At 36.0% G+C, this 15,724-nt stretch overlaps 3 protein-coding genes across 4 annotated transcripts in view; 1 reads left to right on the top strand and 2 right to left on the bottom strand.

Annotated features, from left to right (window-relative positions):
- The first annotated feature begins 2,120 nt into the window (after positions 1-2,120).
- LOC148960207 (uncharacterized) lies at positions 2,121-9,818 on the top strand. The gene is made up of 3 exons (XM_089108501.1): positions 2,121-2,418; positions 4,230-4,298; positions 4,819-9,818. Exons 1-3 carry the CDS (start codon positions 2,170-2,172, stop codon positions 4,906-4,908), a joined length of 408 nt encoding a protein of 135 aa, XP_088964627.1. The 5' UTR covers positions 2,121-2,169; the 3' UTR covers positions 4,909-9,818.
- On the bottom strand, positions 7,894-11,133 carry LOC135689527 (protein FAM8A1). Its single transcript, XM_065206779.2, has 5 exons — positions 10,695-11,133; positions 10,173-10,275; positions 9,707-9,833; positions 8,971-9,128; positions 7,894-8,206 (listed from the first exon to the last, which is right to left on the bottom strand). The coding sequence occupies exons 1-5, from the start codon at positions 10,999-11,001 to the stop codon at positions 8,068-8,070; spliced, it is 834 nt and encodes a 277-aa protein (XP_065062851.2). The 5' UTR covers positions 11,002-11,133; the 3' UTR covers positions 7,894-8,067.
- Positions 11,134-12,215: 1,082 nt separating this feature from the next.
- The window catches only part of LOC135689913 (trace amine-associated receptor 7c), a 5,156-nt gene continuing 1,647 nt past the window's right edge, over positions 12,216-15,724 (bottom strand). For both annotated transcript variants that reach the window (XM_065207274.2, XM_065207275.2), the window contains exon 2: positions 12,216-14,875. In XM_065207274.2, coding sequence (XP_065063346.1) covers positions 13,890-14,852 — 963 coding nt within the window. In that variant the 5' untranslated portion in view covers positions 14,853-14,875 and the 3' untranslated portion in view covers positions 12,216-13,889. The remainder of the gene's footprint in view (positions 14,876-15,724) is intronic.

The raw sequence follows: 15,724 nt of genomic DNA, 5'->3' as shown, positions 1-15,724 counted from the left end.
TATTTATTTTCCTTCATTGCGATTAATGTTCAGCGGAGGCTTCCAGCCAACATGGACTAGTAATTCGACAAATCAAAGATGGAAGCTTTAACCTGAACGCATATCCTCATCTTGGCAACGCAGCAAGCATTTCAAAATGGAATGCTTCACGAATTTTCCGATGTGAATGGATTTCTGACCGAAGGCATTTCTTATCGTCGTGTCATCTCAGGGATTTCCAGGGAGCTGAATAATAATTGATGTCTTAACGCATTAGAAGAAGAACCCTATTCACAAGATGGAAACTTCCCCGTAAGTCACAATTCATCCTTATTATCATTTTACTATGTTGAACGTTTGGCCAAACTGCAGGGTCTAGAGGTTTGGAGGGGGTTTGGGGAAGGTGTGACACGCACCCCCTAAGCAACGCAATTTGCCGGGCTTTGAGAAAAACTTCGTCCTCTAAATATAAGTTTTTTTACAGCCAGTCTTGTGAACTGCCCCCCAAATGGTCAGAAATGTGGTTATATTAAAAGTACAACAGGGGCTCTCAAGCAAAATGTCACATAAAATAGTACCAAAAGTAGAAGTTTGCTACTTTTTTGTACCAACAAGGGGGACTGAGCCTCCTAGCACTACATCCCTGCCAATGATCTGTGCACTACACCTTTGCCCGAGGTATAGATGTGTAAAATTTTCCAGGGTTTGTCTCCTGAACCCTTTTTCATCATGTTCTACCATGTTCTGCCTTCAATTTTGGAGTTCTGCCTATTTCATCATAAAATTGATGCACAATTTCAAAATTGTCCAGATCAATATCCAGGGCAAAAGATCTACTACCCCAAAGGAAGGGTCTTTCGGGTTTAGAATAATCTTAGCATAGCAGCGTAAAAGATGGAGAAGAGAAATAGACAAAAAACAGTTAATGAAACGCTATAAAACGATGAAATGATTAAATAAAGCGTTTCCTATTTCGGTACTCACTTTTGGACCAATACAAACCGCATATTAAAATTTGCTACAGGGAAAAAGAAGATATCAGAGCGGACAAAAAAAACAAAGATAAATTGAATTCAAGATTTTGAAAGTGTTACCTAAAAATATTTTTGAGGTTAAAGCATTTGGCGGGCCGGATGAAATCTTTTGCGGGCCGGAGGTTAAGAATAGCTGACCAATTTATTCAGCCGCACAGTTAATCAACTGATAAGATATACTCTCATAATCTCTCTTTATGTTAAAAGAGAAAATTGTCAAAAAAATGTTGATTGTTCCAAATTTAGCGTAGAGGTTTAAGGTTACGCTTATATTAAGAAATGGGATTGAAAATGCGCAGCGTAATGGCTCGTTGTTTCGTTAATAGTTTTCACATACCAGTTCTTTACAGGTATCTCTAACGTAAAACTGGATTTCATGTTAGTGAGAGATCTTAAGAGGGGAATTCGGATGAAGTAGCGTCAACAAAAAGGCCGCAACAAGTATGACAAAGAAGTCCCTGAGATGACAAAGATTTGAAAGGCATCTACTTAGGTCATATTTCAAAGCTTTTTTATACATGACTTTATTAAGACAAATTAACATTAGGTCTCCAATTTCCATTTTTAGAATTTACAAAAGAAATTAGAAAACCCTATTTCAAATAATATAAGGCTTTTCTGTGATTTAGAGGACAACGTCTCACTAAAAAAAGACTGGTTCTTGTGTCTTCCGCGGAAAGTTTGAACATAGCCTTCTTCAAAATTTCCGATGCAGCATTACAGTACATATGTGGCTTTAAAAATGGCCGTACAAGTTGGCCACACTAATAAGTGCCCTTTGGTTCAAAATTGTTTTAAAATCTAATTTGAATTATATCCGTTTATCACTCGTTTATATTTTTCCAGTTAATTGCTACTTTTCGCTACCTCGCAAATTAATAAATAAGGTTTCAATTATGATCAGCGGTGCTCATTCTCTCGAACTGTAGAATCACCCTTTTGTAAAGTCTAGTACCCACATGCCCCCTTCTTATTATCTCTGTCCTTAGCAATGTCGCAAATTAGAAATATTTTGTTTCTAATGAGCAATCCTTTTTATTCTTTAACAGTGGTGCTCTCAAAAAAATAGTTGTAAATGTTGCTGTTGTTGTCGTCTCGTTTTCAAGTAGAGGCTGCTGCATAAAATTTTACCACCTCTTTGAATTTTACACAAAAAATGAGTGAGAAAACAGAAAATGCACAATTGAAGGGTCAGTTGCTGATAAGAAGCATTGTAGAAGAATATAGAAATGTTCTGGAAATACTTGAAGATCCCCAGGTACTTATGAGAGAGGATAAAAGCCAAACTGACCTCAACCTTCTACGAAAATCAGCACCTGAAGTACTGCAAAGATTGACATCACTCTTCGCACAATTGACTGAATGTTATAATGACTGTCTTCCAGATTGCCCTTTTGATATCAAGGTATACATATTAGCTGACATTGTCTGTTTCTGTAATTGTTAAAAGCCATATAATTTCGTAGCACTTTTGTCAGCACCCAGTTACTTCAGTGAAATCATCATGGGTTTTTAAAATTATGTGTATATATGTATGTATGTATGTCCTATCTCTATGATGTATGTACACTTGGTGAGCAAAGGTATTGCACCACCAGCCACAAAATGGCAGCACTGCTGCAACATTTTTATAGCATACAAAAACTCAAATAGCTATAGCAAGTTAAATCAATGTTTTATCAGATGACTGTTAGGGTGGAAAATAATGAAAAGTTCATCAAGGGATAGTAATGAAATTGAAAAATGCAAAAATAATATCTGTTTATTTTATTTTTAAGCTTTATAGACCACTGCAAAAATACAAAAACTGAGCTCTGATGATAAGAGTACCTGTCCTATATTTGCAATAAAAAATTTTTTTTGCACAAACCTGTGAGATTTCATTAAGGCGAACTCGGAGATACTCTGTTTCTGCTGGGGTGCCTGAAACTGTCATTTTTTCCTGACTGTTTCTAAAGTTTTTGTCAAATGTCTTGGTCTTCATTAAAAAAACGGCTGTCACTTCTTGCTAAAATCAAGGCCAATAATGTCTTGTCAATATTCATTCAAATTTATCATGTGGCGTTTGAAAGTAACCTGCTGCAAAATTTTTTGATTGAATTTGGCAAGTTTTACAAGGGTTTTAAAGCTTTGAGACTGTTCAATGAAAAATTTACTTTTTTGATATTTTGTAAAGATAATGTTCTCAAAATTGAATTGAAATGTATTGTCAATGGTTTGAAGTTTTGTTTGATCAAGTTTGATCTTGAAATGATGGCCTGGTTTACAAATAAAAGGTGGCAAAATATCTTAAAATAAGATGTATTTACAATAATATAGTAATAAATCTAATTATACAATAAAACCATAGTTATGAAAAGTTTGGTCCTTAAATTTGTCCATAAAGTAAGATTTACATTTACATTTAAAATTTGGGGAAGAAGATATATTCCTCAACTCTTTAGGAAGAGAATTCCAAACTTTGGTTCCATAAAATTTGAATGTCTTGACATAAATGGTACCTTCACCTCTTGATCTGTAGAGTGGTTGAGGAATGTGTATGGTGTTCATGTACGTCTGATGCTCTTGTTGCTAAATCAGATTAATACCTAGGTGCCATATCATTGATAACCTTAAACATGAGCAAACATGTGTTCAGTTCAGTTCTCTGGTGGATTGGTAGCCAGTTTAGTTGTATGAAGAGCAGCTTGCCATTGATTCTTTTGTTAACAGAAAATATGACATGAGCACATTGTTTTTGAAGTTTCAAAAGGGTATCCAAATCCTTTGTGCTGAGCTAATGGAAAAGAGGTGAACAGTAGTCTAGGTGGCTTCACACGAATGAAATAGCAATGTTAACCAAGCTTTCACGAGGGAGGAACACTTTCACTCCTGATGATTCAGATTCCATGATTCAGCTTTTTACATAAATCTCTCATATGATTAGAATAATCCAGGTGTTCATCCAATGTAACTTCTAGGCATTTATGTGATCTTACATAGTCTATCTTTACAGCATCAAGCTGCAGCAGTGCAATCTTCTGAACAGGTTGCTTGACTGTGTTTACTAAATAACAAGGCTTTTGTTTTCCCTGGATTTTACTGTGCAACTTAAAAAATTCAGACTTCTCATTTTCAAAATGAGTGCAAGTGATCAGTTGTTTTCAAATTAATGCCTTTTCCAACCACTTATCAAGATTATTTTTCTCATTTGAAACAAAAATGCTTGTTTTCAAGGAAAATGGCTCTACTGGAAGTTATGATGAAAACAACATACAAGAGAGCCAAATTTCACATATGTACCAGGTAGAAATTTATCTATATAATTCTTTTACCAACATCATATCTTCTACACTTTTATTAAATATTCTTTTTAAATCAGCAAAATAATTAGCAGTTAGGGTTATTTAATAGGCACTTTTCATCCTTAAGTTTGATGTGTTTCAGACTGCATTCCTTGTATTCCCTGTGACACCATATCAGCTTCCATTGTCACCTTGTCATATCTTTAAAGCTCTACTTGCCTTAGTTTTTTAAGTAATCAATTAAGGATACAAAATATGTAAAGAGCATTGCCAAGTAGTTTGTAAAAAGGGCCAATCCAAAGGGGGCTGTCTTAAGAATTTATCTTGTGGATTTGGCCCCTAGCCCCTATTGGCTGCCCATTTGGGCATATCATTGCACCTCAAAATTTTGCTGATCAATATCTTGTTTTTATCACTAAATGAAAAGGTAATCAAAACTAATGAAATCATTAGTCTGTGAATTTATTTATTTATTGCCTTTCTTGACTAATTAGATTTATAATATTCGAAAAAATTTACAGGGTATCCAGAAACAATCTGACCAGCTGAAAAATATAATTAATGAAACAAGACAGCTCATATGGGATATTGACAAATTAAAGAATCACTGAATAGAGTTGTCAAGTACCATCTTTGACCTTCCTTTGATACAATCGCTTTTTATTTTATTTATTTAAAAAGTGGTCACTTTAGATAATAGTTTTTCATAGATGTAACATATGATATCGTAAAACATGTATTTTGGTTCATGTAGCAATATTGCGTTCATTAAGGCATACTTAGTCTGCAAAGAAAGGTGCCAAGCAAGAAGTTGCATTTTAATTAAGAAGTTGTAAGACAAGCATTAACAGCATTCTCTGCCAATATAACTTAACTTTGATTTTTTATGCCAGGGCTGAATTAAATATTGTTTGTCACTCAGTTAGAATCAAGAACTTGCTTACTGTAAACTTTGTATTTGTATTTGTTGCTACCTAGCATCCGAAGGTAGTTTTTAGGACACTGAGAAGCTCATGCTTATCGAGCAGTTTCCTGGTCCTTCCTCTCGATGTGACCACACCTCGTGATTCCTATGCCTGGAATTACAGAGAGCTGGTGACTCTCCCCACTCTGGGTGAAAGTTTAGACTACTGACCCTTGGGTCTGTAGTCAGCGCCTCTAGCAAGTGAGCCATCCTTGCACCTGTTGTACTCTCCTGTTGGAAAAAGAATGGGCCCCTGGTTTAGGAATTTTTTCAGGATTTTTGAAGAGCCCCTCACTCCTCAGTTCAACCCCTTGTTTCATTGAAAAAACTGTCTGACAAAAAAATTTGAAAATGTCCATGCAATACAATCACTTTCATTCAACAATACTTCAGTCCTTTTCGTGAGCAAAATTACGCGTGTGTGGCAAATCGCACATGTAAACAAATTTGCGCGTGCGATCGCACTTGTAAGAAAATTTGAAGTACAAACCTGATAAAATTGGTAAAAGGAAAAAGCCACTCGAATACGTGCAAGAGCAAAACTCAATTAATCAATACATAACAGATTTTGTTGCCCTTAGCAGCCATCTTTTAAAAGTCGTCGTAACTCTCCAAAGTTACAAGAGCAAGTAAAAATTGTTTCCAACAGCTACTTGCTTTCAGGGCCTAATTACGTTTTGACAGGAAATCAGTTATTACACTTAACATGCTAATGGCGACTTAGCTGAAAGACGAGACGCTAAGTTGAATGGAGCACTCAGTCAAAAGCCAAACATCACTTCCGAAAATTGGAAAAATCATATTGTGGTCAAAAGTGCGAATCAAGTAACAAGGGAAAGGATAAACAATCATGAGACCATGGGAAATTGATGTTAAAGGGCCTCTCCAGCAAAAAAATTTTTTTTTAATGACTTAAAAGTTAGCATCTGGTGCGTGTATTATGACAAAGTCATTGTTTTTGAAAAATTCCAATTAGTTTAGAAGTTGTAAGGCTTTAAAGTTGCACCTTTCCGAGAAAAAAAACGACAAAAGCCGAATCAGTTTGGTGACATTCTGACGTCACAATGTGCGGCTCTCGTTCGCCATGAATTTCGTATATCTTCCACCGAAGCGTGAAGGAGTCATGGTCACGCGTTGATAACTGCATCCAGCTCCAGTTCCTGTTCCAGCTCTTCCCTCGCGTATAATTAATCGAAATTGTCACTTCAGTTGTTCTCCAGAAACGATGAACAACTAAAGGCTTCAGAATTGGTGTCTGAAATGCTCAAACTAAAAGCTGGCGGAACAGAACTGAAAGTACCATCACTTGCAGTGTTCAATTTGCGAATCGCCGTCGTTCGATTCGGTTTGAGGCGAGACTATCCGAAATACACTGTGACGTCAAAATTGCGTCACAGTGTCACCAAACCAAAAATTTTTGTCGGTTAATTCAATTAAATTATCGAAATGCAAGAGCTTATATCTCACAAACTGTAAAAAAATATCGAAAAAACAAATAACGAATTCGTGATCAGCAGGCTCAACTTCTTTATAAAAATTGCCAATAAAATGCAAGTGCAAAATTTGGCTGGAGAGGCCCTTTAACAGAAATCTGCAAAAACACCTGTTTGCGCGTGTGGTCAAAAGCACGCGCAATTTAACTTGCGCGTGTGCAGGCGTGTGCGGGTGCGATCGCACGCGCTAAACGAAAAGGACTGATACTTGTACTTTCTTAAGTGGTTACAAGCAATATAATTGGATTTTAAAAATGCTAAATAGAGTAACTGGGGGAAGTTGATGGATGTTTAATGTCATCCAAACGTTTTCATGCTAGAATTATAGCAAACTTTTTGATGATGTATACAAGGTATAAATATACACTTTTTGTGTATGAAACAAGACAGTTTAAAGTTGCTACTCTTGAGTTTGATGATTAATGCAATGCCATTAAGCATTTAGTGTGAAGATCGAAGTATCATCTTGTAACTCTCTTGTTCTATACACCTAAACCCTGTACAGCTCTGCTAATACCGCATCAAGCACTTTAAGGCAGACTGGTAAACAGTGATCTTCAATGTATAAATCTGTGTGTGTGTGCAAATTTGAATCATAACAGTAAGGTTACTTGAAACCCCTGATTTACTTCAATCCATTGTTATTCCTACCTCAGACCAAGGGCAAGTCAAAAATGGTTATATCAGATCATTTATGTGTTTTCTTTACCACTCTACAAGCAATCCAACATACCCACATTTGGTTTTTCAGGCTGAAGATCCATTTTATGTATGTTTTGCTGCATAAATCTGACACACAGTCATTTTGTAAGGGAACCCTCCTTTATTGTGTTAGCGTTTGTCCAAAGACTTTTAGGGAATATCCCTTGGAATGCAGTCACAGGCATAGCATGAAGATTAGGTAAAACCTAATCTGAAACTGCATGAACAAGTCAGGTTTTATATTGGATTTGATCAGAGAACAAAGAACAAAAATAAACATTGTATCACATTTTTTAAAGCTCACTGTAATCATAATTTCAAATTTAAACTCATAAAAGTTGTGAATAAATGGAGAGAATTTTATGAAACATAGACTCAGCCCACAAAAATTAATTTCAAATGCATCATGGAGATCAACTCAAAAGCATGCAACTGTATTTTGCTTTAACAATAAATTATTTTGAGTATATATATAATTTTTTACATACTGATGAGTAATTGAAAAAAGATCAAAACTAGGATTTTTAGTTTCAAAGACGCTCTTTGAAAATGGTATGTGTCTTCAGTATGGCTGCATTTTGGATGGCTTTTCTGTATTTCCATTTGCCAGACTAAACCTTGTCAACCACAATTGTGCCAGTTGCAATGTCATAGATAAGACGGTTGTAGCTTGTCATCATTTGCAAAGGTAGAAGCATAGGAAAGAATAACGATATGATCACATTTTTCATTGTGGCGCGGATCATTGACCTTTCAGAAAATAAAAAAACTTTATTTAATCAATGGATTTTATTTTGCAAAAATTTGATTCAAGTGACTCAACTGCAAAAGGTTTTTTAATATTGACACTTCGCCTGACTGATGAAAAATATTTCTCAGTCTTTAGTACCCTTGCAATAGCTAAAATCTTTGCCATAACTTCATACAGCTTTCAGTGAATTTTTTACTTTCAGCATCAAAACAGAAAATTGAACAAAATTTACATGTAGGAGGGATTTTTCAAAAAAGAAGGTCCAACAATTTTGGCAAAGATTGTTAAGTATGTAGAGCTAAACAACTGTTAGTTGTAGCCCAAAGTTCATTCATGATAATATATATATATATATATGAATATATACATATCAGGTAGATGATTTTATCACTACTCTATAAAGGTTTACCAGGCCTTATCATTTGTGGCATGCTACTGGTAAAAAAGATCACGATGAAAGCCAAAAAACAGTCCCTTGAAAACGAACAAAGTATGTCCCATGCTCTGCATCATATGGTTGGGTGTTCATTATCAAGCGGCATGGACAAGGAAAAACTTAAAACTATGTTTTAAAGGCCATGCTGGAGCATTACATAACTTTATGATCTAGTAATACATATTGTTAGAACTAACCAGAAAACTTTTTTATGGTTGAAAGTCATTCATTTGATAACTGGAAAACAGATTGCAAAATACCACTTAACAATAAATTTAACTCTATTAATATATGCTCCAGAGCTCACGGAGAATATATGTTGTTTACCTGAGTGCCCCTAGATGTCCACCAGGGATAACTCTGACCTGTCCCTGAACAGCATCAATATCTTCAACAAGTTCACACTTCATGACTTCTATTCCAATAATCCGTTTTCCCAGAGTGCCTCCATTTGAAAATGGCAAAGTACCACTCAAGCAGTAACCCTTAACAAAGAATAACTCCAGCTTACATTTTGCCAGTTGAATAAATCTTGCACAAAGTAGATACATGTATAATAAAGCCTATACCCCATTTTAAAAGAAACTCATAACTGTATAGCTAGATTTGCTAGCCAGGTGCTACAATATGCAATAAAACTACAAAACTACACCTAGATATCTGAAAATCTTTTGATTTTTGTCATTAATTTTTACATTGTAGAAGCTTATGGCCAACATAAATTTGTCGGAGAGACTATCATGTGTATCTTTTATAAGGTTTTTGGGTAGAAGCAAATTGAGATATTTGGTCTATTGTTCATTGGCAAATATCAATATTTACTTTTCAGAATATGATGATTAAAAATACCCTAAAAAGATGCAACATCTGTTGACAAAAAATCATCTACAAAGTTTAACTTTGCGCTTAAAACAACAACCTGATTTGCAATTAAGAAACATGAACATAGACACAAAATTTTGTCTGTTATGCATCAGAAATAGGTTATACTCTACTAAATATGACACCCCAGAACCCTTTCAAGGAGCTTAGACAGAAGCACATATTGTATATTGATTGATACCTCATATGCTATAGCAACAACTCTGAAGAGCAATGCTTGAAGCAAAGTCAGTTGCAGGTCTTCTATTGTTGTGTTTTCATCAATGACCAAAATATATTGGAATTTATCAATATATTGATCACCAAAACTGAAAAAATAAAACAACAAAGTTAATCAATATTTTGTGAACAAAGTTCTAAATGTGGCATTAATACTTTCTAAAGAGGGAAGAATGGTGCACAAAAGCTTTATCATATAATATGCAAAATAAAGGAAATATGCAAGCAGAAGCTATCAAATTACATTCCCAAATTGATTAAAGAATTTGACCAATTTTAATGTTAATTCTAATTTTGACTAATAATAACTTATCTTTTGTATCCTATAAAGTGTTATCAAGGTGTGAGTGTAATTTAGCCTTATTGGAAATTCTTACTTGTGTTTAATTGGGAATGCATATTGAAAACAAATTTCATGATGAACTTACATATAAGTAATAACAAATATTTTGACCAGAAGGAGAAACAGAAAGTCAATAAACTCGGCAGCAATCCGTTTTTTAAATGATGAAACTTTCACTGATACCCCAACTACAAAAAAGAAAAACAATATAATCAGTAGCCTTTGCAAGATATAAACAAATATACTGGAAGTTTATGAACATTTCCAATATGATAAATTTGTCTGATAAGCCAATATGACAAAAAATTGTATTATTTATTCATAATACTATGTAAAAGTAAAATAGGATACTTGTAAAAATATAATATTTCAATTTTTGTTAATATTTAGTGTGTAGTGCTAGGGCGGTCTTCACAGTGTTTGGGGGTGTTGCCTTAAACTGCTTTTTATTTGAAAAAGTTTTACTCATTTCAAATTGTTTGTTTATAATGTTTTGCGAAAGCCATCTTAGAAACCTGATAGGAACCTGCACTATTCTATAATTTTATCTGTATGGAACGATGAAATCGTGGTTGTTCAACCATTTTAAGAACGCAAAGCTCATTACCATTGTTATTTATCGATTGGCTTGCATCTGCTAAGTTGTTACTTCTTTGCCAATGCCCTGTTGTAGCGGGTGGAGGTGGCAGCACAGTTTGCTGATGGAAATTTTGAAAAATGCATAGGTTCATTAAAAATCTGTTTTGTTCGCTTAAGTACCAATTGTGCCATGCCATAAATAGTGTCATATCGTCGATATATTTGGGCTTTTCGGTAGAAACATTTTGCTTGGCATCAACCGAACTTGCAAGCGGTTCTTGCTTCCAGGAAGTAGGTCTAGGCCTTACTTTGACATCTTGCTCATCCCCATTCATAATTTTCTTTCAGGCTGTCAGTAATACAGTTTTAACTTTTTTCTAGTTAGGTTCCAAAACTCCGAACTAAATTTTCTCCAGACAAACAGCTTCGCTGATTTACTGATTTTCTTTAGGATGTTGTTGTTGTTGATCATGATTGCGGCCTCGCAGCGTCATGATAAATTAGTCCTTCGTTTTCTTTCAAATGATATTTTTTAGACCATATCCTATTGTTACAGATACATTCCGTATCCTTTTGTGCCATTTCAGTACCACGTTCCTCTATAGATGATACTTTCCATGAATAAATATCGGGAAAATGTGATGTATCTTCACCAAGGATGGATTTAAGGGCAAGAATTAGGGGTATGCAAGAATTAGGACTCTGTTCCATACCCTTCAGGTCACTAGAAACTGATGGAAACGCCTATTTTTAAAATTCAGTCTTTTTTAAGATAAGATAATAAGAAAATGAAGAAAGTATCAAAAATTACTGGAGAACACAAAAAATTAGGGTGGATGTCGCACCCTCCACATCCCCTGGTAAATCCGTCCCTGATCCTCACCGAATGAATTTTATTCTTTTTAAGAAAAGAGTAATGATATGGTTAATGAATGGTATTGCTGAGCTTGCTCCCTAACTTTTTCTGTAGACCTGACCTGTCCTCTAATGTGTTGAAGGAGCTGCCAATACTTGACACGGAAGTGTTTGACTTTAGTTAGCAATCATTTATTGATTTATAATAACTCAATTCATTATTGCCCCGCAATTTTATCATTTTTGACTGCATCGCACTTTTTAGATCTTTGTTTATTGTTGTTGCTATGCATCAATATAAGATTGGAATCAGAAGACCGCCCTCGCTGTCTCCAAGAGTTTCACCATTAATGGATGTCTTTTCATTCTTGTGAGAAGAGAATATTTTATTATGACATACTGGAAAAACCAGACCCTATGACCCCTCGTTAGCCAAAATATGAAAAGACGTTTACGCAACCCCAAAACAGAAGTCTTCCATTGAAAAGTTTTACAAAAACACGAGTTGATTTTTATGAGGCGAAGGTCGCAGCTAAAACGCTAATGAATTTATCGAGGGGGGCGCAGTTTTGATTTTTGATTTCGAAAAGAGTTCGAAATAGAATGCGGCGAAATATTTCGCAGCAGCTAATAACCAATCAAAGCATGGTAAATTTGCTTGATTTATGTCATAAATACTTATTTTATGTCATAATTATGAAAAAACATTCTATAAACACTTTTGAAAAAAATTCGTAGCGAATTCCGTGCAGGATAATATTATAGTCTGTCTAATGAGTGCGCAAGCACGAAACTCGGAGTAACAGAGAACATGTCTCATTTCTAGTCTATATTCTATTTCATTATATCTATTGCTCTGTGCTTTTGCACATCGAGCACTGTCACGTCGGAATAGAAAACGCAATCTGGTATATAAATAAATATATATATTATGAATATATTATATATCCCCAGCCAATCCATGCTCCTAAACCAATCCATAAGGTAGAGCATTTCGGTCGGGGCATATGATCAGTATGCTCTTTTATACCTGGATGCGTCCAGGGATGATGCCAGCAAAGGTGTATCGATGTGTGGTCGCTGCGACAGCAGTCTGAGAAATCACAGATGATAATTATTAAATGATAATAAATTAGCAAAAGTCACAGATTGTCGTTTGCTTGGTGGTCTTGTATTCAAATTTGGCATTTGCCATCGATAACCTTTTATTGTTCCAGACCCAAGAAGACCAATCAATACAGACAACGGACTTACTACTACACAATAAGCATAGCCTGGTATCAAGGTATCATTCATAGCAACATAATCAAACAATTGGGACAATTTTCTGCAACACGGTGCCAGAATAAAGATAATTTGGAAAAATTATCTGGAAACAAAAGAATTCCTGGCTCCAAGGGTGGCGCCGTTGTTTCCTAATCGGGTAAATTGAAGAACCACCCACAGGGGGGGACTCTTCTATAGTAAAGGTGCTCGGGGATATGATTAAAGCCTCTCCCGGAAACAAGGCCCCTTGCCCTTATGCTTTTAGATTTAAAAAGCAGCCAGTTGTTCACAACTTCCAATTTTGTTTTATTTTACAGCTCATTTTTTATCCAGTTTTTTGGATGACTAATCTAGTTGTTTTTTAAAATATATCCTATGCTTCAATAAGGCCCCCTCAAAAAAGTTCCGGTTTGAAAATAGTCCTCTTTTTGAATAAGGCTGTTCCCTGGCTAGAAGGCGGGGGGGGGGGGGATAGGGTTTGCGAACTTCTGTTGCGAACTTCGCTGACAGTCTGTAACGTACTAACACAGAGTATAGAATTCATTTTCTCTCTTCTGTAGCAGTGATTTGTTTCTGATATATATCGTGAAAATTGGCACCAGTTTAGTAGTTAGCCCCCTTACATAGAACACCTAGATTTCATAAAGGCAGAGTGTCTGGATGTCTATACGAGTAGCATTCTTCAAAAATGCACGTAGCTCGGATCAATCAAATTAACGCACTTGTAGCTAAGTCTAAACCAATCAAATCACAAATCAGCCAAGTTTATGTCAGCATTCCATCAGCAAGTTTTGCATGCAACTGCAATTTTAATAGACACGTTGCATTTGAAGAGCCCTACTAACCAACAAGTTAAGAATTGGATCCAAAACAAGAATTCCAAAATGAAAAATTTTTAATAAGAATTACAGTATCAGATGTAATGAGTTGATAAGCCCTGTGAATCCAAAACAGGAACACTCAAAAAACACCCTCTTAGCATATCTAGTGGGTTTAGGCAATAACATGAAAATACAAGTATTAAGCTATATACAAAAAGAATATTATATTGTCATTTTGATATAAAGAGACATCGAAGCAGTCGTTTGCTTGACAGTTTTGGCTACGTTGCTTCTTTGAAAGATGACCGTTGCTTAATTTCGGAGCTTGGCATTTGCTGCTCAGGCCTCCTGTGACATCGCAGAAGGCTCTTTATTTCAGTCAGAATCCGACGATCAGAGAACGTGTAGATCCAAGGGTTTGCCACCGAGTTGAAGTAGATCAGACATAGCGCGATGAGTATGCTAATTTGGCCAACTACAGCTCTCGACCACATATTATATGCTAAGATACACATCCATGGTAAATATGTTAACATGAAGAACCCGACGATGATTCCAATGACACGAGTTATTTTTCTTTGCATTCTTGCGAATCGCATTCTACTCTTTTCGTCTTTAGAAATACTGCTCTTGTCACGAACAGATCTGGCTTGTTTCCTTGCAATGGCAAAGATAATCCCTTGAAGAATCGCAACAAGGAAAACGGCAATGAATACCAAGACTAAAGTGATGGTGAAGTAATTGTTATCTAGGATCATAGGCCAAACGCAAAGAGTGAGCGAGCTTCTTTGGTAATCTATGCTTTTGGACCAACCCATTAGAGGCATGAAGGCCCAGATGACAACGACAACCCATAACGAGACAATTGACGTGATGACGACTTTGGGAGTCATCCACACTTGGTAATACAATGGCTTTCTTATAGAGACAAATCTGTCTATGCTGACTAACACAAGGTTCCACGCCGTTCCCAAAATGGCCGTCAGTGCCAAGCCAGCAGTCATTTTGCACCAGTAGGGTGTGGTTGTTACTGTTGCTCCAGCATGCAGTTCGGTCGTACTTAACGGCATTATTAGTAAACCGCAGTACAAGTCGGACAATGTCAAACTTAAAATAAAGAAATGTCCAGTTCCTCGTCTGTGTTTCATATAAATAATTGAAAGAGCTACCAGAAGATTTCCAACAGTTGCAGTGAAGGCAAAGGTTGTGAAGAGGATCGTTTGGATCAGCACTCTGGCATCCATATTTGGCTCTTGAAGGTAGAATTCTGCAAAAATCAGATACCAAGATGTTTAGCAAAGCAAGTGCATAAACATTAATTAGCACATGCTAAATGAAAAACCATTAAGTCATAGCCCTCCCTTAGCTAGCGACACCTAATAGTCTATGGATCATTGTGCAATAATGTTCATAGCAGTTCTGGTGGACGCTTTTAAAGGCAATCTGTCACGACGTTGATTGATTATAAGAACAAAGGGATTTTTATTGTTTCCAGTCCCCCTTTAATTTATCGCATTGTAAAAAGTATGGCGGAGCGCTGGAATCCTGTTTAGGCTATTGTTCCAGCTATTGTTCTCGTTAACCAATCCACAACGAGACAGATTGCCTTTAACTCCCCGATAACAATTAACCGAAGGAACCTGAGCACCTATTAGGAATATATATCTATACACGGCAGATATATACATTAGTCTGCAAGATACTCTCTGTTGATGTGTTGTGTGAAACATTCAAATATTGAATATTTTCTTACTACTGTTACTGATGTTGCCTACTTTTACATCGACCGATATTAGCCGTATCTATAACCGCATAAGAATCAAGGACGAAAGTGACCTGATAGTTCAGTGCCTAGGGTCAAGGACCAAAGATCTGAGGGTTTAGGGCTCGATTCCCTAACATGCCCAAATTTTCATTTGGAGTGAGTAGGGCCGCCAGCTCTCTGCAATTCCAGACGTAGGAATCACGAGGTGTGTTCACATCGATAGGTAGGACCAGGACACTGCTTGATAGGGAAGCTCCTCAGTGTTCTCATAATACCTTCAGAAGCTGGGTAGATACAATATATATACAACTAAACTAAATAGATAAATAGAACTTACAAGGACGGTCGAGC

Source organism: Rhopilema esculentum, chromosome 5, assembly GCF_057945365.1.
Source record: "Rhopilema esculentum isolate cy_ngs chromosome 5, ASM5794536v1, whole genome shotgun sequence".
NCBI classification, from domain to species: domain Eukaryota; kingdom Metazoa; phylum Cnidaria; class Scyphozoa; order Rhizostomeae; family Rhizostomatidae; genus Rhopilema; species Rhopilema esculentum.
This window is presented reverse-complemented; position numbering and strand designations above follow the sequence as displayed.

Bases quoted from the DNA above. Each gene is read 5' to 3' on its own strand.
- LOC135689527 (XM_065206779.2), bottom strand. From the start codon at position 11,001: ATGAATGGGGATGAGCAAGATGTCAAAGTAAGGCCTAGACCTACTTCC. The intron at 9,129-9,706 runs GTATCAATCAAT...TTCTTTGTTAAG, and splicing joins TTGTTGCTATAGCATATGAG to GGTTACTGCTTGAGTGGTAC. The intron at 8,207-8,970 runs GTAAACAACATA...ATTTTCTGAAAG, and splicing joins GGACATCTAGGGGCACTCAG to GTCAATGATCCGCGCCACAA.
- LOC148960207 (XM_089108501.1), top strand. From the start codon at position 2,170: ATGAGTGAGAAAACAGAAAATGCACAATTGAAGGGTCAGTTGCTGATA. The intron at 2,419-4,229 runs GTATACATATTA...CTTGTTTTCAAG, and splicing joins ATTGCCCTTTTGATATCAAG to GAAAATGGCTCTACTGGAAG. The intron at 4,299-4,818 runs GTAGAAATTTAT...AAAAATTTACAG, and splicing joins AAATTTCACATATGTACCAG to GGTATCCAGAAACAATCTGA.